The sequence below is a fragment of the Phaseolus vulgaris genome, chromosome 9 (assembly GCF_000499845.2).
Source record: "Phaseolus vulgaris cultivar G19833 chromosome 9, P. vulgaris v2.0, whole genome shotgun sequence".
Taxonomy (NCBI): domain Eukaryota; kingdom Viridiplantae; phylum Streptophyta; class Magnoliopsida; order Fabales; family Fabaceae; genus Phaseolus; species Phaseolus vulgaris.
The window spans coordinates 36,336,225-36,360,216 of NC_023751.2; the positions used below are offsets into that span (position 1 = coordinate 36,336,225).

A 23,992-nucleotide genomic window follows, 5' to 3' on the forward strand; every position below is an offset into this window, starting at 1 on the left:
TTCTCACTTGAAATCATAATTAAAATTTGTTTATGTTTATATTAGAGTGTGTGACATGTTAGAATCTCTCTCTTTGGTAGTTAGTTAGAGTACAAATTCCCATTTCCAATCATTTTGGTTTAAACTTGAAAGTATTGATAACACGATGAGTGTAGTTGAATTGTGTGGCTGACTATGGCAAAGTGAGTGTGAAAAAGTTAGTGGCTGAGTGAGTGAAGAAGAAGAAGAAGAAGAAGAAGAACAAGAAGAACAAGAACAAGAAGAACAAGAAGACCCAATTGATTGATTCATTCATTCCATTGGACTGTGATGAGGAAACTCAGATGGGTAATGGATGGAGGAGGGTTTTGGGATTTGGACATTTCCACTCCTCAAACCCTTGATGGAGTGGCCTGTGCCGTCCCCGGAGACCCTCTTCCCTTGGGTCTCTCACGAGGCACAAGACTTTCCAGAGCCAGACAACTCCAATTCATGCACCTTTTCATGAATGCCCCTCTCGTTCCCTCCTACGCCAAAACACGTGGCCTCTCCCTCCACCGTCTTATCTCCCTACCCTTTTCTGATAATTGGTATGCTAACTCAATTCTCCATCAAAGATTCAATCTTTTTCTGCATTTCGCCCCTTTTCGTTTCTGGGTGTGTTGGATATTTTTATCTGTTTAATGTACTCCACTTGTCTTGCATTTTAGATTAGATGGTATTGCTGTTATAAATATGATCAATTAAGTCGGTGACTGTTTTCATTAGTTTAACAATTAGTTACGTTAATTATTGCTTGTGTGGAGTGTAGATTGTATGGTTTTTAGTCCTGTGAAAAAGACATTGGAGGAAGGGATCTCTTAGTATATAATATCTCTGAAGATTTGGTCTGTATTTGCTCTTACCTTGTGGGACATGGCTTTGTTCTTGTTGTTGTAAGTGACCTCTGTGTGTGTGTCAATTCTGGTGGCTGATATTCAGTTTGGGAGTTTTGCAGGGTTTTATTTTTACTGGGTCAGTTCAATTTGCAGAGGTTTGTTTCCTCTGTTAAGAGCAGTGAGGAGAAGCCAAAGGGGGTTTCCTCTTGGTTGAAAACCTTTGGGAGACATTTGCAGCAGAAGTCCTTGTATGCCTTGGGCTTCTCTTCAGAGTTCCAGTTGGGGGAAGATGATACATTGCTTTTTGGCTTAGATGCTTATGATGATACCGAAAAGCCTCGTGGGAAAGTTGTCTTTCACCATAAGGTAAGCATTTGAGTGTATCCTCTTGTGCATCCCAAAGATGAATTTTGTAATTCTCAGTTGATCATAACATTGATTCGGTTTACATCAACGATCTACTTTCTTTTGTTGTATAGTAACTTCCTGACATGAAATTGAACTAGATTTTGGTCTTTTTACTCATACAAAATTTTATTGGTGTGTGGTTGTAGTTTCCCGATCATGATCTAAGAGTGGAGGCAGTTTCTCCTGGTCTTTTTGTTGATAATACCGGTAATTACTGGGATGTTCCATTTTCAACTGCAGTTGATCTTGCTTCTGTGACTACCTGTGACTCTTCCACCGCATATCATTTGTCGGCACACTACACTTCCGGGTCACCCAAGCAGTTTGAAAATGTTCATAACCATAATGATAGAGTACCACCTACTCTACTTCCTGGCTTGGCCTTCAAAAGTGCCTTTTCTTGCAGGAAGAAAGTTGATATTTGGAGAAGTGAAGCCCCAAAGTTGAAATTGGAGCAACTGTATGACGTGTTTCTTTCAAATTCTCATGTTTCTGCCTCAGGCATTATTGGTAAATTTTCTTCTTGTTTGTAACGTTTTTTGCTGACACATTCTAGAGTCCAGATAGAAAGGATGCTTGGCAGTGATCTTTAGATAACCACTCATTTTCTTAGCGAAGAAGTGAGGAAACTGTTTGACATTTTCTTAACATTTCACATGCATGTTATTGTTATCACTAAATGGAACGGATTTTAGAGCCTCTGATATGTATGTATTACTTAAGATAGTGGGCGCAAAGAAGTTAACTAGTGTAGTGTCACAACTTATCAAATACATTTGTTCTGATCACATCACAAAGATCTTTGATATGAAGCATTTCCATGTTACCTGAAGCTGTGGATGCTTTTAGAGTATGCTTATTATTTCCTTGAATTCTTTAATGGGAAGGTGCTGCTGCAACCGCCGCTTTTGGGGATAATTCGGCAAGAGCACGAATAGAAGATGGTAGTCCAGGATATTTTCTCCAGGTTTCCGGAGTAAAGTCTTCCTTTCTAGCAGATATGTTTGCATCTGTTTCATTCACTGCTCAATATGGAAACTTCCAGAGACCTGCTCTAGATCTTACCCGATTTCAGGCCCGGCTGGATTTCCCTTCTGGTTTCAAATTTCTTTCAGCTGCAACTGGTCTAACTCAAGATCTTCTCAATTCTCAAAAGCCCAGCTTGGAAGCTGTTCAGGCGATTTTACCCAATGCTACACTATCACTTCAGCAGCAGGTACCTCCCAATCAATTATTTCACAAATTTGCAAGATTTCAATGTTTTAAAACTTCTTCAGATTAGTAAGCTTTATCTCGAAAGGACATTTTGGCACTGTTGGAATAAACTTTTCTATAAACTCTTTTAAGAGAAGAAAGTAAAAAGGTGAAATGGATTGAACTTCTGGCCTAAGGTAAACTCAACTATTTACCTCATGTTTTGAAGATGTTAAATAAGAAAACTTTTATAAAAGTTTAATTTTCTTAAGTTATAGGAAAAGTTCAACTTTAAGTCATTTTGGCTTCTTATTTTCTCCTCCCATAAATGCTTATGAAAAACTCTATCCAAACAGGGTTCTTCTTCTTTATATGGTTTCCCATTGTTTGTCCATAAGTAAATGTATGTTAAAAAAAATCAAATTTTCAATATCCTGCCTTGTCTCTGACGGTCTAACCTCATTGATTCTATCCATGCTTTTTCTGATCTCATGTTTCTAATAATGCGGTGCAAATTGTTCAAGCATTTGGTCCTCAATGCTGCTGGAATGTTAACTAAAACACTTTATATCTTGCAGATTGTTGGTCCTGTCAGTTTTAGAGTTGATTCTGGAATTACAGTTGATCTGAAGAACCCTGATTTGCCTATTCGTGCACAGGAACCTGTATTTGCTTTGGAATATGCATTGCAAGTACTTGGTTCAGCAAAAGCAGTTGCATGGTATTGCCCCAAACGCCAAGAGTTTATGGCAGAACTTCGTTTCTTTGAAACATAAACAATAGCCCAATAGGCACTATAGAAATATCTTTTCCTTAAATTGCAAAAGCTAACCTCTATTGGAATTGTAAGAAGAGAACTATCAACTTTCATTGAATTCCGGGATTTTCAATGTAAACATTTTGTACAACAAATTCTTTGCAAAACTTACGTGAAACTCTTCTCTTCCCGATTTTACCGGGCATCAAATTCAGCTAAGGTTGATCTCAGCATGCATAATCATTGAAAGTTTTCAATTTCATTTATAACGTGCAATCAAGATGAAACTGGTTATACCGAAAACCAAATTAACCAAACAACTGTCTTTAACTACTTTGTGACACGCCTTAGCTTTCAACAACCAAACAACAGAAGTCTCCAGATTGACATGAGAAGGAAGCATTGGTTGTCGTAATTTGTGTGTTGGCAGAGGGCACATTAATCAGACACATGGTGTGCATCACATCCAAATGGTCAAACCAATAACATTTGGTTACCTGTTATTGGCAAACTGTTCGTGATTATCGGCGAGACAGAGACACATTTTGGATGTCATTACTACAATATTATTACATAGCTAGAAAAACATGGCGTGAATCACCCAACTATTAACTAATCAAAGTTTGGATGATTATATTAAACATATGCAAATTATATTTTATTTTCTCGGGAATATAATAAAAAACATTTTCATAAATAGGAAAAAAATACAAAATTTACATGAACTTAAGGAATTAATCTGTATTAAAACATGATGATTATAATAATTTATTTACTAAGAAAGAAAAATTGAAAAATTGAAACTGCATTTGGGTGATGCAAAAGGAGACATGATTGAATGGCACCTTAGGCAAGTATAAGTTGCTTTCTTTCCATCACAAGTCTTCCATTTCAAGATTTGTAACAGAACAACCTTTGTGACTGCAACATCTTCCTCGTACCCATTGGATTTTACTAACACCATTCAATTTCCAAACACAGAGAGTTATGACGTCAAGTACCCAAGCCTACGGTGAACCATGGTACTGGGACAACCGCTACACCAACGAACCTGGTCCCTTCGATTGGTACCAAAAGTACCTCACTTTGGCTCCCATCATCAACCTCTATGTCCCTCCTACCCACCGCATCCTCGTCGTTGGTTGTGGCAACTCAGGCACGTTTTCTTCTCATACCCCTCTTTTCCTTTTCTCTTTTTTTCCTCTTTTATTCAGATCTCTTTCATGGGTACATGCCTCTTTCTTTGGATTCAATCAAAAAATAGATTTTTATGTTTTGAAAAAAATATTTTTTTGCGGTGTTTGCAGCCTTCAGCGAAGGCATGGTGGTTGATGGCGGTTACACAGATGTTGTCAACGTTGATATATCCTCAGTGGTTATTGAAGCTATGAAAAGCAAATACCAGGACTGTCCCCAATTGAAATGTATCCTTTCTGCTTTTTTGATTTATCTGTGTCAATTTTACATGTTATGGAATCGTTGAAGAGTTTAATGGTGCACCTGTCAATGGATAATTTTTTACATTATCTATCAATTTTAAGTTAGTTATTGAAAATGTCAATAAATTCGTTATAAAGTATTGAACTTTATAGATTTTAGCAAAGATGGTAATAATGTGGAGTGTGATGTATCCTTAATGATTGACCAGATATGAAAATGGATGTGAGAGATATGAGTGATTTTGAATCAGAGTCTTTTGGTGCTGCTATTGACAAAGGTGTGCTTACTGTTTAATTTTAGTTTTTTTTCTGTTTTTATTATAAGAGGTTCGTTCATATTGGACAATGAATTGTGCTGATACTGTTTGATTTTGCTTTTCAGGGACTCTTGACTCTATCTTGGTGGGTGTAGTGATGGTTCATTGAAATGCTAGTATGTTTGACAAGTCTTATAGTTTGGTCTTTGCATGTTTTTGTTTGTAGTGTGGAAATAAGTCAAGAGAAAACGCTACAAAAATGCTTGAGGAGATTTGGAGGTATAATAAAACCATGAACAAAAGTCTATAATTGTTTTACAGGTTCTGTTTTATTTTGGATTTTTTTTATTCTTGATCTGTTCACCATTATTGAAGCAGTTGATGACACACTATAGGGTCCTCAAGGATAAAGGAGTTTATGTTCTGGTAATTGCACCTCTTTATTTAAGCATCAATCTGCATTCAGATTTACTCTCCAATGGATAGCATGTGCCTTTGCATTTCACTTGAGCAGGCTTGAATGGTTGTAAAATCTGTAGGTGACATATGGAGCTCCTCTATATCGCCTACATTTGCTTCGAGAATCATGCTCATGGACAATAAAACTCCATGTCATAGGTTGGCTTCAATCTTAATCTCATTGTCATTTTGTATTCCAAGTTACACACTTTCTGTCTTATATCTCTCAGATGCTGTCTACAGGCTTCTAGTTTTGCCTTTTCTGTCATTTAATTTTGTAATTCAGAAGTCTTGAATAACACACAAACTTTAGAATAGACGTTGGCTCTGTTTGGACAAACTTCTAAATAAGCACTTATAGGAGAGAAAAAAAGAGAGAATAAAATGAATTAAACTTATGCTGTAAGTTAAAATTAGTTAAGTGTCAACTGATATATAAACACTATCATTTAGCTTTCTTGTTTTGAACTTCTACATAAATTAATTTTATGATATTTGAAACTTTTAGTTCATTTTATCTTTTTATTTTCTTCTCAACAAGTGTTTAATGAGAAATTTGATTTAAATAGACCATAAGCTTCTTATCAGTAATCCTTGTAAACTAAAATATCCTGGGATTAGAAGTTTACTGAATCTTGGTGTCTTGCTGGTTAAAAGCATGAGGAATTATCAATTGGCTTTAGATATGTAGCAAATGCTTTTTTAGTCTTTTCCCCTTACAGTGTCCTTTTAAGTGTTCCTTTCTAAATTGCCAATTTGCTAGCCTTGTAAAGTATATTATGCATTCTTAGCCTTATGCATTAAAAATTGGTGTGTAAACTAAGTCCTAGACTATAACCACTGTCATGGTATATGCAGAAAAACTTGCCTCAGAAGAGAAATCTGATCAACCAATTTGGGAGCTGACAAAACCTGTTCCTCTCAATGATGATGGAAGCTCTGTGGAGGAAACCCTAGGAAGGAGTCCTGATGTCCATTTTATATATATTTGCACTAAGGTAATCAATGATTCATGGTGCCTATGTTTATTATATGTCATTGGTCAAATACATGTCACATGTCACTGTTTTGAATAACTAATCTTCATGCTTTGTAATTCAGACTTCTGACTCAAGTTCAGTGCATCCTTTGCCCATTTGGACTAACCATTTTTGTTCTAATGCTTCTGTCAGGAAATTTCTGCTAATTCAAACACAAATGCATGATTGAGCTTATTACAGAAGGAGGCCTGCATTTTCACTATTTACAAATTCATGTTGCCACTTTATTACTGTAGTTGATCTTTAGAGATTGTAATGCTGTTTCCAAAGAAAAAACTTGTTCTATGCAACAATATTTAATATGATCTCTCAGTGTGATATCAAGACAAAAGTTTCTTTAATTTCAAATTTGATTGATTCTATTTCATGACTCTTTTCTTAACTGAACCAATTTATTATTCTTCTAAATTCTCTTAACTGCAATTGTTGTATCATATTTTAAGCTTTTCATTATTATGGGCTTTTTCATATGTAGCCAATTGCCCAAATCTCAAGCTATTATTAATAAATTTATTAATATATATTTTAATGGAATAAAAATGTAAATATAGATGCACAGAATCACGAATGTTTTTACTAGTTTTTATAATTACTTTTTATGGAATTTTTTTATAATTTAATAAGATATTTTATTTTAATAATTATTATAATAATTATTATTTTATCTTTTGTTATTATAAGAAAAAAAGTGGACACGTGTGTTTTATCTATAAGAGAATAAAAAGCTTATTAATTAAATAATGAAAAAAAATAAGAAATATATGAACACATGCATTGAGAGAAAAGAAACACGTGTTTAAAGATTTTTTAATTCATTATAGAATCTTTGTATGCATTTTTTCAATAATTTATCATGTGGGTTAATTTTGTATGAAATTCTTAATTTGTTTCTTAGATACACTTCAAATCTCACATTTAAGATTTTCTCATCCATTTGAAGATAGTTTTAGTTGAACTGAAAAAAATTATTTTTAAAGATAATTCACAAGTTTTAGCTAATTTGAGCAGTAATTTTTCTAGTTCTCACATTTTTTCCCAGATTTTTTTTCATTTTCAAACTTATTAATAAGCATATATATTTGAGAAAATATATAACAGCTATTTTTAATACACATGATTTATTTTGAATTGAGTTTTCAAAGTTAAAATATAATTTAAAAATATATAAAAATGCAATAATCAATATTAATTAAAAAATATTTCTTTAAACAAACATATTATTTTTCAAGCACTTTCATTAATTTTAGAATAAAAAGAACACTTGTGTGATGTCATACTCAAAGAAATTAATAGTTACTTTTTTACATCATTGTAACCAAACATTAATTTTAAGTTGTTTTTATAAAACCACTACTTAAAAACTCTTATTTTTAAGTTTTGACAAACTCACCCATGTTTTTACATAAAGATCTAATAAAATGTTTCTAACACCAAATATTCTAATTCTTTCACCCACTTCTTTAGCAATTGAAAAGTAAAAATAAAATAGTTTTGATATATTTATTAACATTTTTAAACCATTTGCATACAAATATATAATACAAATTTCCAAGCAAATCATTTTTTACCCATTTTTTAATAATTAAAAATAGAAATAAAAACTCATTTAGTTAATTTACTGGAAATTTTTTATGTTTAATATAAAAATAGAAATAATTGATAAATATTTCTTTATTAATTTTTTTCTCATTCTTATTTTAGTATTTTTCACATAATTCCTAATAACTATATTTTGAACTTATTGAGTCTAGATCATGTTGTTGACAATCACTTACAATAATGTTACCGTTAGAAGAAAAAACAATCTTTTGAATATAGAATAAATACTTCAAATTATAAATAAAATATTTAACTATACTTAAATGACTTAACCTCTTATAAATTGAATAAAAGATATTATGTGTTGAACTTAAAATCCAACTTAACCTAATAAAATTTATTAAATAATAATAATGGTAATAATAATAATAATATAATTCTTATTCAATTTATTCCATTATTTTATTAACTAATTTCTACTCTTCAAATATTAGTTTTTTAATTTTTAAATATCAAATAAAATAATTTACTTTTTCTAAAAAATATTTTAAAAAATAAAAACCAATAAATGTTTTGAAATTATAAATTTCAGCTACTAAAATTTAAAACTTTAGATTTAATCTAACCTTGTCAAAAGTAAATTTAGTTAAATTAGATCTAATAAAAAATAAACAGAAACCCATTTGACTTAACTCAATTTTTTTATTGAGTTGAACAATGAATTCAATATACCCCTTATACATATCTAAATGAAAGAGAAATTCCTAACTAATTGAAATTTAACAAAATGTAAATGAAAATATAAATTTGTACATATTTTGATGATATTCGTGTATAAGTACAAAATCTATAGATATGTAATCATCAATTATAAGATTTTTATTTAAAAATATATTTGAATAAGTTTAGTTCTTCATTATCTTAAGATTTTACTATTTTGCAGATTGTTTATTATAAAATTAAAATAAGGGAAAAAGTAATATTACAGAGGAAGGATCCAAGGATCTTTACCATTCAAGGCATAAATACAATGATTCAAGTTTTTTCCACTCTACACTTACAATTCTTAATACTTTCCTTAACTTTCTCAAAACACACAACCACTTTGATACTTTTTGAAAATTCTTAATATAATTTTAAAATCCTAAATTCTAAATTTTAGATGTGTTTTTAATTTAGTACAGTGTAGACTGAATCATATTTTTATTAGAAAAAAATGATATTATTTTCAAAATTAGAAAAAAAAACAAAGAATATAATTTGAGTTTAGTTTCCTCCAAACACAATTACTATAAAAGTCTAACTATAACCAAAACTAGTCAAACACGTCTAAAAGTCTAAAGTTATGAAAATACCTAAAGTTTCTAAAAAAAAAATAAAAAAATTCCCAATTGCCGTCAACAAATAATCATTTTAAATTTAAATTCTTCTAAATTCTAGTGGGTAGAGTCTCTAAAACCAGAAAAATACACCAATATTTCAATATCAAATATATTAATTTTGAATTTTAAATATATTAAGATAACATCGAGTGAATTATATTTAAAATATTATTTGCTTTAGAGTTTTATATATATATATATATATTTATTTGATCTTTAAAATTGTCTCGAACAATAAAAAAAAAGAAATAATATATAAATAGTTTTAAACCTTAACTTTTGTGTTACATGAGACTTTTTTTAGTGTAAGAGAAAAAAAGGGAAAAGTAATTTAAAATAAAAGAAAAACAAAGTAAAAGAAGTGTTTGTCTCTTTGCTGTTTTTTCCCTTATATCAAAGAAACATTCAAAGCTTAAGCAAAAGTCCGATTGCTGTCCGTTCGGGCTATCGGGTCGGGCGGGTCTCAGGCGGGTCCGACGAACGGTTGATAAGATCGTGGACAGATCTTGGAGCTCACTGTTCAGACTCAGAGAAAGAGAGAAAGAGAGAAAGAGAGAGTGATGGAAGAAGAAGAAGAACTCAAAGTTATGGAAAAGGGGTGCAAGGAAACTCCTGTTCGAGTTTATGCTGATGGGATTTATGATCTCTTTCACTTCGGCCATGCCCGTTCTCTTGAGCAAGCTAAGAAACTGTAATTCATACTCTCTATTTCTCTTTTCATCTGAAAAGGACATGTTTTTATGACTTGTAGTTCAACACCATGTTTTTTTTTTCTTTTGGGTTGGTTGGTGCATGTTCATGGACTAAACTACACTTCACTCTACTAATCCCCATTTTGGTTAATTTTCCCACTTCAAAACGGGGTTTTTGTGTGTTTTGCTGAATCAGTCTTTTTATTTTTTACTTTTCTTTTTTCTATTTTTAGACTTAGTTGTTGTCTGAGAGAAAATGTTCATGCTGCTTAAGTCAATTTGTTTTTTTTCTTGATCGAAGGTTTCCAAACACTTATCTCCTTGTTGGATGCTGCAATGATGAGATCACCCATAAGTATAAGGGCAAAACTGTTATGACTGATAAGGAACGCTGCGAGTCCCTTCGCCACTGCAGGTTTTGTTCTCTTTTCGTTTTCGGTTTAAATTTTGACTCGTTTTTGCGTATGTTCCCACTTTTACTGTACACTTGCTGAGAAAGCTTGTTTCTTATCAAAGAATTATGGGTAAATTATAAATATACTGTGAAGGGTGTCAAGTCAACCAATAAAAATTTGTCAAGTATGACAATTTTGTTGGATTTACAATCTTAAAAATCATTTCTACTATGATTTGTAATTTGTTGATGTCGTTGATACTCTCTTTACAGTGTCAGTGCATAGATTTTACAGTTATGAATTATACTTGCTTCAGGTCAGGTTTTGGTAGTATATAGTTTGATGGCATGTGTTGCTGTTGAAATTTACCTGCCTTTTCTTTCATTACCCTTTTCTGGGAAACTGATTGTATGGTTTCTGACTATGAAATATGATACTTTTGTTGACTATTTTTCAGAGTAATCTGATGAATGGTGAGATTGGAACTGTAAAAGTATGCATACAAGGTTATAGTTTTGATTTTAGAGTATAGACAAGTCATGGATGTCAAGTTTTTGTTTCCATTATTAAAATTAGTGTTTGTGGACTCATATGGCTGCCTAATTGATTGCAAATGTGATTGTGCTAATTTGTAGTTTCAAAGTTCTTTGGTGCTTTTATATTATAAATGAATGCAAATCTTACCTTAAAAGTCTATTTTGTAATGTTGAGTTAAACTTTAAGTCATTTTTATAAGATGGTATGAGAGCCTATCCTAATGAATAGACTTCCAATACATTTTACTTTGAAAATCGTTGGCTTCATCCTGGATAAGCTCCCTAGTTTTTTTTTTTCTTTTCAGTTGTCTCCTAAAATCTAACTGGTGGTTGAAATCTTAAAAAAAATAAAAATTAAATTCAATCCTTTTGTTCATCTCACTTAAATTGCTTTTGAATTCCTGATTACATTATATTGGACCTCTGCATTTTGAGTCCTATTAATTGCTTTCTCTATATATTAGATTGTGTGAAGCATTTGAATTGTACTTCCTCCAGGTGGGTTGATGAAGTTATTCCAGATGCGCCATGGGTCATCACCAAGGAGTTCCTTGACAAGCATCAAATTGACTATGTGGCACATGATAGTCTTCCGTAAGGTTAACCAGCCCCAGGCTATTTTGATCTAGGTTTAAAATTTGTGACTTGATGAAAAATTATCAACACCAGAATAGAATAACTTTACACTGAATGGATGTGCAGACATTCTTGGTTCTTGCAGCTGTGATGTGAAAAGTTTAGGGATTTTAAGTTAGAAGCATGGATACAATGCAAGACATAGACAATTTAATCAATTTTTTGCTTACATCTATGGTGAAATTAGGTCTTTTGTTGGACGGGTATTTTTGCTTTCATTATATTGCACTGATATGGATACAAGTATCAAGTATATTTCAACACTTAATATTTTAAAATTAAGATATGGGTACAACAATGCATGTTAAATAAAATATAATCATATTTATGTATTTCTTATATTTTTTAATTTATTTCTCTCTCTCTCTCTCTCTCTCTCTTTATATTTCTTTTTATAGTTGGTTTTTATATTGATTTTTCACCATTATCACATATTTCCTACCCTTTAATCTTTTTTAGAATTTATTATAAAACATTATTATAGTCAAATTTAAATAAAAATGCCATCATTTCAGTTATAATAATAATAATTTCATCTCTATTCAAGAGAAAAAAGAGGTTTAGAATATAACAAACTCAAGTTCTAATGTGGAGGCCACCATACAATATGAATATGTTGCCATATTAAAAATATCTGTGTATTAGAATTTCATTGTTACACTGTTGTTGACTTCTTGTTGATATTATTATTATTTTCACTTGGTTGTCTTGTGATGCTTCTGTTCTATCCATGTGATTCTGTTCTGCTTGGATTGCAACACTTGAGTATATTCTGACTGGTACCATTTTCTTCAAGTTCTTCTCATATATGTTATCACTTATTCTATTGTCATAGTTATGCTGATGCAAGTGGAGCTGGAAAGGATGTCTATGAATATGTAAGTTCAAGCATAGAATTATGTTCTAATTTAGTTTCCATTAATTGAATGTTCTTTCTTCCTCTGCCCCTTGTTTGGAAGCATTCTCATCTGTTTCTCCTATCTTTCAGTTCTTTATGCATTTTTTTTTCTCCAAATATATGCTGATTGGCCTATAGCTGGCTGCATTTTATTTGTTTGATTTTTTGTCAGTTTTCTCTTACATCTTTAACCATGTTATTCTTTATCAAATTAAGACTACTTGTAACCATATTAAACTTTTCTGCTGCAATTTTTGATCTTATGCCTTTTAATTTCTTATCTAGGTTAAGTCTGTTGGAAAATTTAAGGAAACAAAGCGGACTGACGGAATTTCTACTTCTGATATTATAATGAGAATTATCAAAGATTATAATCAATATGTAATACGTAATTTGGACCGTGGTTATTCAAGAAAGGAGCTAGGTGTCAGCTATGTCAAGGTTTGTTCTTTTGGTTAGCATCTTTGTTTTGCTTTCTTTCAAATTCTTCATGAGTTTTAGTATTCAGTTTCATCATTGGTTTGCTTTATTGCTTAGTGGGGGAAATTATCTTTGTTACAAAATCTCTTATTCACAGGAGAAGAGGTTGAGAATGAACATGGGACTTAAAAAATTGCAGGAGAGAGTGAAGAAAGAACAAGAGAAAGTGGGAAAAAAGGTAACAATAGATCATGAAATACCCTACTAAATCTTAGCATTTGCATTGGTAACTGTTTGCCAAGTCTTTGAGTGAGGTTGCCATCGGCCATAAAAGGTTACTTGTTCTTAATTTTGTTTTGCTTTTATCTTTGTATAACAGCTAATTAATTTTAAATCTTTCTATGTTTGATTATTTCCCCGCCCTCAAAAATAACTTGTAAAGACGCAACGGAAACATTATTAACTACCTTTTGAATTCGGATTGTTGTTGGATATTCCTTGGATGGTTGGTGTCAAATTGTAGGAACCCTCTGAAGAAGTGCTAGTGATTTCTTCATTACCTTGATTTAGTTCTCCTTTTATTTTTACAAAAGCGTATAGAACTGCTAATGTTGAACCTTGTGCTTTTTTAAAGTGGAAAATTAAAACATCCTAGACTATCCAAATATTATCTCTCTACTGATACAATCAAGAAATTATCACAATGAAAATTACATAAATTATCTAATGTTCAAATGATATTCTAGGAATCTTGTGCCAAACATCTTTTGTCATTAGTAAGGTCTATTCTCATCATAGAACTAATGTGTAAATACATTCTATAGATCAGAGGAGAACTGAAGTGATTGGTGATACGCTAATATTATGGCAAAGTTATATCTGTAAAAGAAAGTGAGACCATATCCACCAATATTCTTTTAAACTAAAGCATTTTGTAAGCATAAATTTCTTTAAATTAGTGGTGGATAGGCCATCACTTTCTCACTTTACACATCTCTTCACTTTAGAGGTTTTAAATCTCATTAGACCACAGCAATCTACTATATGCATTATTGTCTTTTTTTTCTGTCCCTTGTTGAAGGGACAGTAAAACGTGTCAAATTGTTGTAATAATTATAATCTTTGTTCTATGTATTATTACTAGAGTTTGAGTCTAAACTTTATAAAATCAATTTGTCAGGACAAGATTGTTCTCTCACTTATATATATATATATATATATATATATATTATTTTGGGGTTGATATAGAACTTGAACATTTCTAAATAAGCATATTTTCCTATTCAATATACTGGTAATTCTCGCATGATGACTATGATGTTGAACTTTGCAGATTCAAACGGTGGGAAAAATTGCTGGAATGCACCCTAATGAATGGGTTGAAAATGCAGATCGACTGGTTGCTGGATTTCTTGAGATGTTTGAAGAAGGCTGCCACAAAATGGTAGATTTCTTTTACCTCTCCTAAATATATCTTACTATAATAACAAATGACTAGTCTTTGCATGTGATCTTCTGATGTGTAATGTACTAATTTGGTTAGTTTACTGATATCCCAGGGAACAGCAATCAGAGACAGAATACAAGAACAATTAAGGGCACAACAGCTGAAATCTCTTCTTTATGATGAGTGGGATGATGATGATGATTCGTTATATGATGATGAATACTACACCGACTAAAGTGGCAAATAAACTTGTGTGTTTATTTATAGATTAAGGGTCATTCCTATATGTAACTAAGCTACCCTTTCTGTAAGGAGAATTACTATAAGGATACTGGATTGTCGTACTTGCAAGTGGTTTTGTACATTATTTTCCTTTGTACATAGTTTGATTTGATTATATTTTCTTGTTTAAACAGAAGGTAACTTTTAGAGTACTGCTGGGGTAGACCTTCAATGAGACCTTTCTTTACTCTTTGTTTTCTGTTTGCTATGATAAGGGTTGCTTCACAAGGAAGGAAATCACACGTGTTTCCTCACAAGGAATTAACATCTAGTAAAAGTATTAGTTTATGAATTGATGAGGTTTCCACTCACTTATATACTATGAAACGTTATAGTCTCTAATCGATGTGAGATTTCCAACATATCTTTCTCATGTCGAGGTTACCAACTTGTGCGTGAGACTATATATTATTATTAAAATATGTTTGAAATGATTCTGATATCATGTTAAGAAGATGAGGACTTTAAGTGTATTAATACCATGTTAAGAAGAGAATTTTAAATGAATACTAGTTAGATAATTTTTCCTTTTAAGAGGTAGCTTCTGCCTGAAAATAAGCATATTATAAAAATTTGTTTGTTGTTATTTAGCTTAATTTCCTTTTTTTTTCCTCTTAGTTTTTTCTTTCATGGATCATCATCTTAAAGCAATTCAATTTCAAAAAGTTCTACTATTATAATATGATGTTTAATAATATTAAAAACGAATACTTATCTCTTGGTTGTGTTTTCATATTGTCATTATTGGTTAGACTACTTAGTTGGATTGGACTTGATCCTTTCACATTAACTATTGAATGTTTTAAAATAGAATTTATAATTTTTTTTATTTATTTTGAATATTATTAGATACATAAAAAATATTTTTATTGTATTACCAAGTAGATCGAGTTGCTGAGTCGAGTGGTAAAGTGAAATCTTCATGACACCTCGGCACATCAACTAAACAAAATAGTTAACAACTAAGAATAATCACTCGATTTCTCGGTCTAATCAAATAAGTGTACCAAAATGATTAGTGACTACATAACTCAATTATATCCTTAAAGCATGATTAGGAAGATATGAACTTACATGGACCTGCCCTAACCTCCCCTATAGTAGGGATCTATAACCAAAATTATAAAGATATGAACACCCTTAATTTGTAAAGTAATGAGTTTCTTATTCTCATATATAACATAATTCAGTTACATCTGACTTTAGCATTGAAATACTTGTTTTAAATACCCGTACGCTCTTGATCAAGAAGAAGAGATCGAAAATAGAAGTCAACTGATCGAAAAACAGAAAGTGTGAAGTTGAGACATAACCTTGTATAGAGAATCAATCTTATAAATTGTAAGAATATTTATTATTATTTTACAACATTTGTTAAACTCTTGTACAAATTAAAGCATTGAAACAATTGGGGCACATGATGATTCTATTTAACATAAGTAAGTTGTAAATTATAGTTTTGTTGTAAAGGCACGAAATGAACAAAGTGATGGGACAAATGTGGCTTTATCACACACTTGGATATGTCGGAAGAGAATATGCATTTACAAAATGAGAATATGCATTTAGAGATAAGGACCACAATTGGGTCCTTGTAATACTTTTTGATTAATTTTTGTTTTTTATTTATGAGAAAAAAACATTTATTTAGATAAAAATGTGTTTTAAAAAAATAATTATGAGTTATTGATTTAAATATATTCTTAATTCAAATAAAAAATATTTATTGATTCTTTAGGTTTAGGAGTGACAAAATAGACAAAAGTATGCATTGTGTATTTAAACTTGAATATGGAAAATTAAATTGAACTTAAATCAAATAAAAAAGTATAACTATTTTTACGTTTTGTTTTTAAAGTTTTTCTAAGAGTGATTAGATTCCTTGGGAAATTTATATCTTTTTGAATACTCAGGTTTTTTAATACTCTTACTTGAGAGATGAGAATATTGTATTATAATTTATATCTTCTTATTGCCTTTATATAAAACCTACTTTTCACTTCCAACTAAATTTGCAAGTTTACACACTTTAAAATTATACCTCAACTTTTCTCTTTCAAATTTATCTATTATCTATCCCTATATAAATAGGAGATTCTCCTCTTTAATTGCTATCAATTTTTTTTCCTACTTTATCCTTATTTCAGTATTTATTTTTTTACTGTATTATGGACATTGTGTCATTTTCTATTTTCTCTAAAACATATTAAAACAGTCAGTTTTGAATGTAAAACATTTTTTTAATTTCATTTTCTGAAATATATCTCCATTTTTTTAATTTTCGCGGATAGTTACTGCTTTCCAATTTAAATTTTTGGAATTTTATCACCGTTTTTTCTCTCTTCGCTCTTGCTCACTTTATTTATTTTCTTCTTCAAATATCTTAACATGACTCTCATGTTCTCTTTGTATCTCTCATACATACAGAAGCACATAAATATATATTTTATTTAGATAAATATAAATATATATAATAAAAAAAATGCGGATGCATAGGTAAGAGCGTCCGCTAGTTTAAAATAATAAGGATTTCAATAAGAAATATAATAAATATTATCTTAAATTATTAAATCATTTTTAATTAATATTCCTTTTTACTTATCAACTATAATTGTTATTAGAGTGTTAAAAGTATTTAAAGCATATTGGATGCTTCAAATATAATAAAATTCAATTGCAATTCAATTACAGGCTTTTAAATTGTAAGCATTTATCACCTGTTTATTTGCTAATTTATACGAATCAATGATAGCATCACCTAAAGACTAAATTTGAATAATTATGAAACTTAGAATAAAAAATTATGAGGCATTACAAACATATGAAAAAAAAGTATAATTAAATAAAAGTTAACTAAATGAATAATGGGGCTTATATCTTTGTAGGTGTTTAGATACAGAATCTATGATTTCAGTGCTTCAATATTTTTTTATTGTTTAATTGTTTTTGGAATAATTTTTTTTTTAAATATTAATTTTATATCTTTTGTTTCTATTGATAAGATATTATTTTAAATTTTTTTCTTTTTGTATGACATTTTTTATATTTTTTCGTTAATTAATTTTTGGCTTGTAATTTCCGTTCATATATTTTATAAAATGTACAATTGTTTGGTCCAAATTTTTCCCCATATTTTAGGTTTTCTTTTTATTTTTAATTATTTCTAGTTTTGGGTTTTAATTTTTTTCACACAGTTTTAATATCTTAACTGTTTATAATTATTGAAAAAATATAAAATTAAATTTATAATATATAAGTGTTTATAATATTGAAATTTGAGTTTCTTAAGAATAACTTTACTCAATATTTAGTTTCACAAATACATTTATTGTTAAATTAAATAACTTGACGCCCTTTCCAAATGTATAAGAAAGTCATGAACAAGAAAAATTGAGGGAATAAAATTATGGATAATTGAACAAACTTACATATAATTTTAAAATAAATAAAAGAATCAAAATTGCGTAAAAAAAATTAGAAACGAAAATTATGTATGGTTAAAAACTAAGGGAATGGAATTGTAGAGGAAAAAAAATCATGGATTAAAATTGTAGATTTTGTAAAATATAAGGGTCAAATGGCAATTTAAACTTATATTTTTTTTAATCAAAGTATCCTTAATTATTCTAGTTTATAAATAGTAAATATTATGGATGGTATATTTTTTCTCTTCTTAAGAATTGAAAATTTGAGAAGTTAAGTTTTAAAAATAAATCTCCACTCATATTATTCTCTTTTCACTATATTTTTAAGAGTAATTTTGAAAAAAAAAATATTATATTTACAAATAAATATAATATTACTAACTAAATTAACCAATTTCTTAATAATTATAAACTAACTTTTAACATCAGATAACACTAATTAGAAAAAACTTACTTTACTTTTATTTAATATAAAATAAAGAATCGTATGACATAGGTATAATAAACCAGGTTGAGTATTTTAAGAACGAACTAACAACATTATAGAGATAAAAATAAATATTAAGTGAAAAGATTTGAAATCTGGTGTGTTGATAGAATAATTCAATATTCTATTTTCTTGTATTTAATTGGGTTTTACACATCCTATTAATAAAGAGTAATTACTGAGAAAATTATATGCATCTAAATTTAGAATGTAAGTTATTACTAAACATTTTTAGAAAAAAAAGTAAACTTAAAGAATAATAATTTTTTTTTTAAAACTAAAAGTAATTTTTTTAATAATTATAATCATAAAGAGTAAAAATATATTTAACATTTTAATATATACATATAAAAATGAAGCATAAGAATACCATGGTATTCCAATGACATAAAGCATTTTGTGTGAATACGAACGACAAATACATTTGACCTTAAGTATATTCTCTGAATTTCTTCCAATTTTGATAGAATTTTTTTGCATTAATTAATTACATAAATGTATAAGTATGAGTAATACCAAATGTTTTAAATTGGATATGAGGATGAATAACTTAATCTTTGTGTAGTTTTTTTTCTCAAACGATGTATTGCATTCTAATAGACGTAAACTCTAATTTTATTGAATTAGTATTATAAAAAAGTTTTCATGTTAAACATCATTATACAACTTGACATCTCAGTTAGGCTAATACCTCAAGTAACAACAATCATCTACCATCACATGAAAAAAAATATTATTAAAAAAAAATACAAAAATATGGGACTACTATAATTTTATTGAATTAAATTATATAAACCTTTAGTTTATTAGGTAACATAAAATTGTATATTTTCTTTTTTCTTTGGTTCTTAATTTTATTTCAGTTGAAGAATTCATTCTATACACAAATTTTCATTGTCTCTTCCAAAGATTCAAATCTTTCCATATTCACAAAGTCACTCAAATTCCTAAAATAATTTTCCTCTCAAAATTGTAAAAATAATAAATATTGTAATTGTTATAAAATTTTAATTATATATAATTATTATTTAATGACATATTTTCTTTATAGTGATTTATATTGTAATAAAGTTATTTAATTAATATTTAGAACAATAGAAAAGACAGTGTAAACATAGATGATTCCGTAGATACGAGAATGAGACACAAATATAAATATGATTTTTAATTTAAGAGTAAGGATTAATTTAACCAAACATTCATCAATGTTGTCCATTTTCATCCTATTCCCAAAACTCTTGTTAATATATTAAACTCAAATCTTAATTAATAGGATTTTTATCATAGGGTTTATGTAGGGTAATAGGTTTAAGTCTTCCTACTAATCATATAAAAATAATAAAAAACCAAAACTAACCTTTTCTCATAAACCAAAATTATTTTTTAGATATGCTCAAGTATTAAGATGACTTAAACACCTTTATTAAGTTAAAAATTTATTAAAATATTATAAATAGTTAAAAAATTTAAAAATAAATATATTTTTTTATCTATTTCATATTTCAATCAACTTTTAAGTGTATAATTTTTTTTAGACACAGTCATGAGAGAATAATAAAGAACATCTCACAATAAGGAAAGAAGAATACACCTTTTAAAAAAGAGTTTGCCATGTGAGTCTTGTTAACTCATCTTGATTTTTCTAACAACATAATTTAATTTATAAAAAACTCTCAAATTTTATGAGTTGAACTCATGAATAAGACAACATAATTTAATTTATAAAAAACTCTCAAATTTTATGAGTTGAACTCATGAATAAGACAACATAATTTAATTTATAAAAAACTCTCTCAAATTTTATGAGTTGAACTCATGAATAAGAGTGATCCAAACACTACAAGAAAATCAATAAATAATAATTAAATTTAGAGACAAAAAATAATTAGTCACTATATTAACTAAATTAGATAGAAACTAAAAAACTATTGATATCTAAAGTGGTTTCTATTATTAATAAAAATTTATAAAATAGTTTCTAAATTGATATATAAATTAGCTATCTAAGTTTAAGTTACTAATATTTTAGATTCTAAATTAGTCTCTAAAAGACTAATAGAGACTAACTTAGAATATAAAGTAGTAAGTAGCTAAAACTTTGATAACTATAAGAGTTAGATAACAGTTTAGAAACTATTTTATAATTTTCTATTAATAATAGAAACTAGTTTAGATACCAATAATTTTTTTAGTTTATAAAATGGTCTTTAATTTACTCAAATAATAACTAATTATTTTGATATCTAAAATTAATTTTTATTTAATAATTTTCTTGTAGCTAGTATCAAAAGATGTGAAGGTGGATGAAACTATGATACTAGAATATGCAAGGAGTGTAGTGAATGAGTAGACTTGAGGAAGTTCCTACAAGTTGGGCAAGAAGAGTGAGAAAGCAGCCACTTATCGATGCAATGAACATGAAAAGGGTGATTGCAGTTTGGGAGGAACCTTATGTTGTCCCCATCAGAGAACTCTGATAAGCAAATGGCACAGTTACATGGAGAGCCACCAGAATGGGTGTAGGTTGAGGTTGGCAGAGCCACCACTTCTGTCTTCTTCAGGCCAGAATTCAGTCTCCTTGAGGCAATCCATTGAAAGGGTTGAGTCAGAACACGATTGGCACATTGGAACACACATTGCAACATTGTGTTCAGACCAAGAGCACAAAGACAAGCACACACTATGGCTGCCAAAATAACCATCAAATTGATGCTGTGTTCAGATGGAGATGGTGTGCATGGTTTGGCTGCTGTCATAGGGCTCATACTGGGTGCACCTAAGGGACTCTCAGCCTCAGTTTCACCTATCATCTTTCACAATTTTTTAGATACATTCCATCACCTCAAGGAAATGTAGCTTATATATATAAACTAATATTTACATTACAATCATTACAAATTTACTAAATGATATACAAATGTTAAACAATATAACAAAGAAAAAGTGATATTAGGATAGAGTGATTTGTGTTTCCAATGACACTTTACAATTTTTTAATTTTATCAACAAGAAAAAATATAATAAATGTGATCCACTTTAGGGGTGGTCCAACCCTCCTAAAGAGTAAAAGAGACATACATCTCAAGAAAACTTCAACTGTCTATCCTGTTACAACTAGCTAAAAAACGACTTAAAATTCAAAGACCAACCTCATCATTTTATGAGCAACTATTAATTGAATACATACATATTAGGGATTCTAAGCACCAATCAAAGAACGAGAAACTCGCTAATGGTACCTTTGGAGATTCAAGGCCAAACCTTAACATGTGTCAAGGAGAAGACTTCAGAATAGTCTATCATCCCTCCGTTGAATAAACAATTATTCTTATGTCTCCAAATCTCATATCGCTTACCAATGCAATCCAAACATTACCCAAAATAAGATTAACTAAAGTGATCGTATCAAGAATTTTAAACGGTTCGAAATGTGACCTAGGAGAGAGAAGATTTATCGAATTCACTTCTAACTAAGCGTAACAAAGATTCCAAACTAGCCAAGTGACTATGTAACCGAAGAACAGATGACTTGTCGACTCCTTTGACACCCTACACAAACAACAAAGATTGTTATCAATCTGAACCCCTCGTCTCTCCAGGTTGACTTTGGTAGAAATATTGTTTTCAAACACCCTCCATGCAATAATATTTAGCCTTAATTCTCCAGAAAAAATTGTAAATCTTTACAATGTTAATATATTTATGATCTAATTAAGATAAATGAGTGGTGGAATGGTAATTAAAGAGAGGGTGGAGATTGGTGGGGCAAGGGAAGGACATGGAATATTGCTGAGTTGATAATCCACTGTCTTCCTTTATGTTTATGCGTTTGAAAGCACACCAAAAAAGCAACTCATCATTTTTCCTTGGTTCCATGATATGAATTTTAAGCTTGCGGATTTTAGTGCACTTGGACTCATTGTCTAGTAAGATACGTGAATGATTATATCTCTCATAAGTCAAATTATGAACTCTTATTTTGTTCTATGTGTGTGTGGAGGAACCATGAATTGAAGTCTAGGTTATCACTTCATTCATTAATGTTGAGGTTCTGATATATCAGACATTGAAGTGGATAATTCTGTACAATATTCATAAAATGTTCTCATCATCATCTTCTTTGTCTCTTTTATCTTAAAAAAAAGTGATGTTGTCCATTTACTTCTGGAATGTCCTTTCAATTGATTTTAGCTTTGTGTAAGTTGTTTTTACAAGGTCGGGTTCCTTCTATAGTGACTTTTTTTTTTCCTGCTTCCTTTCTTTCTGACCTCGAGGTGCGGTGGTTTCCGATTGGTTCTTCCTTTTGTCGAATGAGTGGGGAGAATTTGCAAAGGTATTCCAACGATCAAGTTAGTCTGAGTACAATGTGCAGGTGAGTCGAGAGAGAAAAATTACCTCTAGCGTTTTCCTCTAGTATTTATACCATTTGGATGGGCATCAGCTATCATGGGTTTGCTCGTGGGTCCAAAAGAGAGCCTACAACTAAACTGACTGAATTGACTAATTGTGGATTTACTGGTTGTGTTTGGATTAAGAGAGTCATTCAGACATGTCGGCCTTCTCGACTATCTGCGTGATTATGTGATTAGTGGTTGGAATTAAAGATAAGGCTTCAAAAAAGATCCAAGTATTTTGTGGTTCACCTAAGCTAAATTATAATTTTAAAAATAGTAGTAATGATATATGATTTCAGTTTCCTCAAGATAAAAAATGGATTGAAGTTGATTATTTTATAATACTTTTTTAAAGAAAATTTTATATGTATATTACTATATAAAGTATGCCAAAAAAAACTCATGAAAAAATATAAAACAATAATTGTTATGAAATTCACAAGTTAGATTTCATAAAATCGTCTAAGAAATTAGTTTACATCAAGTGTTAAATGTTCTAAATCTACATGTTTAATAAAATTTTAATTAAAAGGAAGATCAAAATTAAAGGTTTTTTAACTTTAAATAATTTGAATTTAAGTACTGATTAACTAAATAAATAAATAAATGATTGTATCAATGCTAGTTTTCTTTTTAACGTTGGTATTTGTTACAATTGTTACTTGCGACATGATGAGTAGAATTGAATTTTGAGTTTTTTTAAATAAAGTTTTAAATTGATTAAATATTAATTATTAATAAAATTGACAAATTTTCGTACGGTAAAATCAGTAAATAGTTTATATCTATTTTGGGTGCTTTCTTTATGACCTTATTTACAAGTTAATGGTTTGATAAATCATTGAATAAATTTATGATTTTGGTCAGCCAAAATTTCTTCACACTTATGAATAATCTAAGTTTCCCTCCAAATAACTTTATTATTAACATACGTCATAAAATTATTCATTCAATTTTATAATTAACTGAGAATGTACGGTATCCTGTCCAGGGACTAGCACATGAAATATAAAATAAAGTTTATATATTTGGTCTTTTGCTGTATTCT

General features: G+C 29.5%; 4 protein-coding genes across 4 annotated transcripts; 3 read left to right on the forward strand and 1 right to left on the reverse strand.

Annotated features, from left to right (window-relative positions):
* The first annotated feature begins 48 nt into the window (after nucleotides 1-48).
* On the forward strand, nucleotides 49-3,426 carry LOC137822057 (protein TRIGALACTOSYLDIACYLGLYCEROL 4, chloroplastic). The gene is made up of 5 exons (XM_068626951.1): nucleotides 49-569; nucleotides 977-1,223; nucleotides 1,412-1,775; nucleotides 2,153-2,481; nucleotides 3,038-3,426. The coding sequence occupies exons 1-5, from the start codon at nucleotides 310-312 to the stop codon at nucleotides 3,233-3,235; spliced, it is 1,398 nt and encodes a 465-aa protein (XP_068483052.1). The 5' UTR covers nucleotides 49-309; the 3' UTR covers nucleotides 3,236-3,426.
* A 624-nt stretch (nucleotides 3,427-4,050) lies between these two features.
* On the forward strand, nucleotides 4,051-6,778 carry LOC137822058 (uncharacterized). The gene is made up of 9 exons (XM_068626953.1): nucleotides 4,051-4,372; nucleotides 4,524-4,640; nucleotides 4,865-4,933; nucleotides 5,038-5,057; nucleotides 5,139-5,191; nucleotides 5,308-5,338; nucleotides 5,452-5,530; nucleotides 6,230-6,369; nucleotides 6,544-6,778. The coding sequence occupies exons 1-9, from the start codon at nucleotides 4,204-4,206 to the stop codon at nucleotides 6,574-6,576; spliced, it is 711 nt and encodes a 236-aa protein (XP_068483054.1). The 5' UTR covers nucleotides 4,051-4,203; the 3' UTR covers nucleotides 6,577-6,778.
* Nucleotides 6,779-9,649: 2,871 nt separating this feature from the next.
* On the forward strand, nucleotides 9,650-14,825 carry LOC137822059 (choline-phosphate cytidylyltransferase 1-like). The gene is made up of 8 exons (XM_068626954.1): nucleotides 9,650-10,023; nucleotides 10,326-10,439; nucleotides 11,454-11,549; nucleotides 12,427-12,469; nucleotides 12,775-12,930; nucleotides 13,067-13,147; nucleotides 14,243-14,353; nucleotides 14,469-14,825. The coding sequence occupies exons 1-8, from the start codon at nucleotides 9,893-9,895 to the stop codon at nucleotides 14,589-14,591; spliced, it is 855 nt and encodes a 284-aa protein (XP_068483055.1). The 5' UTR covers nucleotides 9,650-9,892; the 3' UTR covers nucleotides 14,592-14,825.
* Nucleotides 14,826-20,761: 5,936 nt separating this feature from the next.
* LOC137820435 (RING-H2 finger protein ATL74-like) lies at nucleotides 20,762-21,371 on the reverse strand. Its single transcript, XM_068624531.1, has one exon. The coding sequence runs from the start codon at nucleotides 21,358-21,360 to the stop codon at nucleotides 20,860-20,862; it is 501 nt and encodes a 166-aa protein (XP_068480632.1). The 5' UTR covers nucleotides 21,361-21,371; the 3' UTR covers nucleotides 20,762-20,859.
* Between the last annotated feature and the right edge of the window lie 2,621 nt (nucleotides 21,372-23,992).

Bases quoted from the DNA above. Each gene is read 5' to 3' on its own strand.
- LOC137822059 (XM_068626954.1), top strand. From the start codon at position 9,893: ATGGAAGAAGAAGAAGAACTCAAAGTTATGGAAAAGGGGTGCAAGGAA. The intron at 10,024-10,325 runs GTAATTCATACT...TCTTGATCGAAG, and splicing joins CTTGAGCAAGCTAAGAAACT to GTTTCCAAACACTTATCTCC. The intron at 11,550-12,426 runs GTAAGGTTAACC...CTATTGTCATAG, and splicing joins GTGGCACATGATAGTCTTCC to TTATGCTGATGCAAGTGGAG.
- LOC137822058 (XM_068626953.1), top strand. From the start codon at position 4,204: ATGACGTCAAGTACCCAAGCCTACGGTGAACCATGGTACTGGGACAAC. The intron at 4,934-5,037 runs GTGTGCTTACTG...TTTGCTTTTCAG, and splicing joins TGGTGCTGCTATTGACAAAG to GGACTCTTGACTCTATCTTG. The intron at 5,058-5,138 runs GTGGGTGTAGTG...TTTTGTTTGTAG, and splicing joins GGACTCTTGACTCTATCTTG to TGTGGAAATAAGTCAAGAGA.
- LOC137822057 (XM_068626951.1), top strand. From the start codon at position 310: ATGAGGAAACTCAGATGGGTAATGGATGGAGGAGGGTTTTGGGATTTG. The intron at 1,776-2,152 runs GTAAATTTTCTT...TTTAATGGGAAG, and splicing joins TTCTGCCTCAGGCATTATTG to GTGCTGCTGCAACCGCCGCT. The intron at 2,482-3,037 runs GTACCTCCCAAT...TATATCTTGCAG, and splicing joins CACTATCACTTCAGCAGCAG to ATTGTTGGTCCTGTCAGTTT.
- LOC137820435 (XM_068624531.1), bottom strand. From the start codon at position 21,360: ATGATAGGTGAAACTGAGGCTGAGAGTCCCTTAGGTGCACCCAGTATG.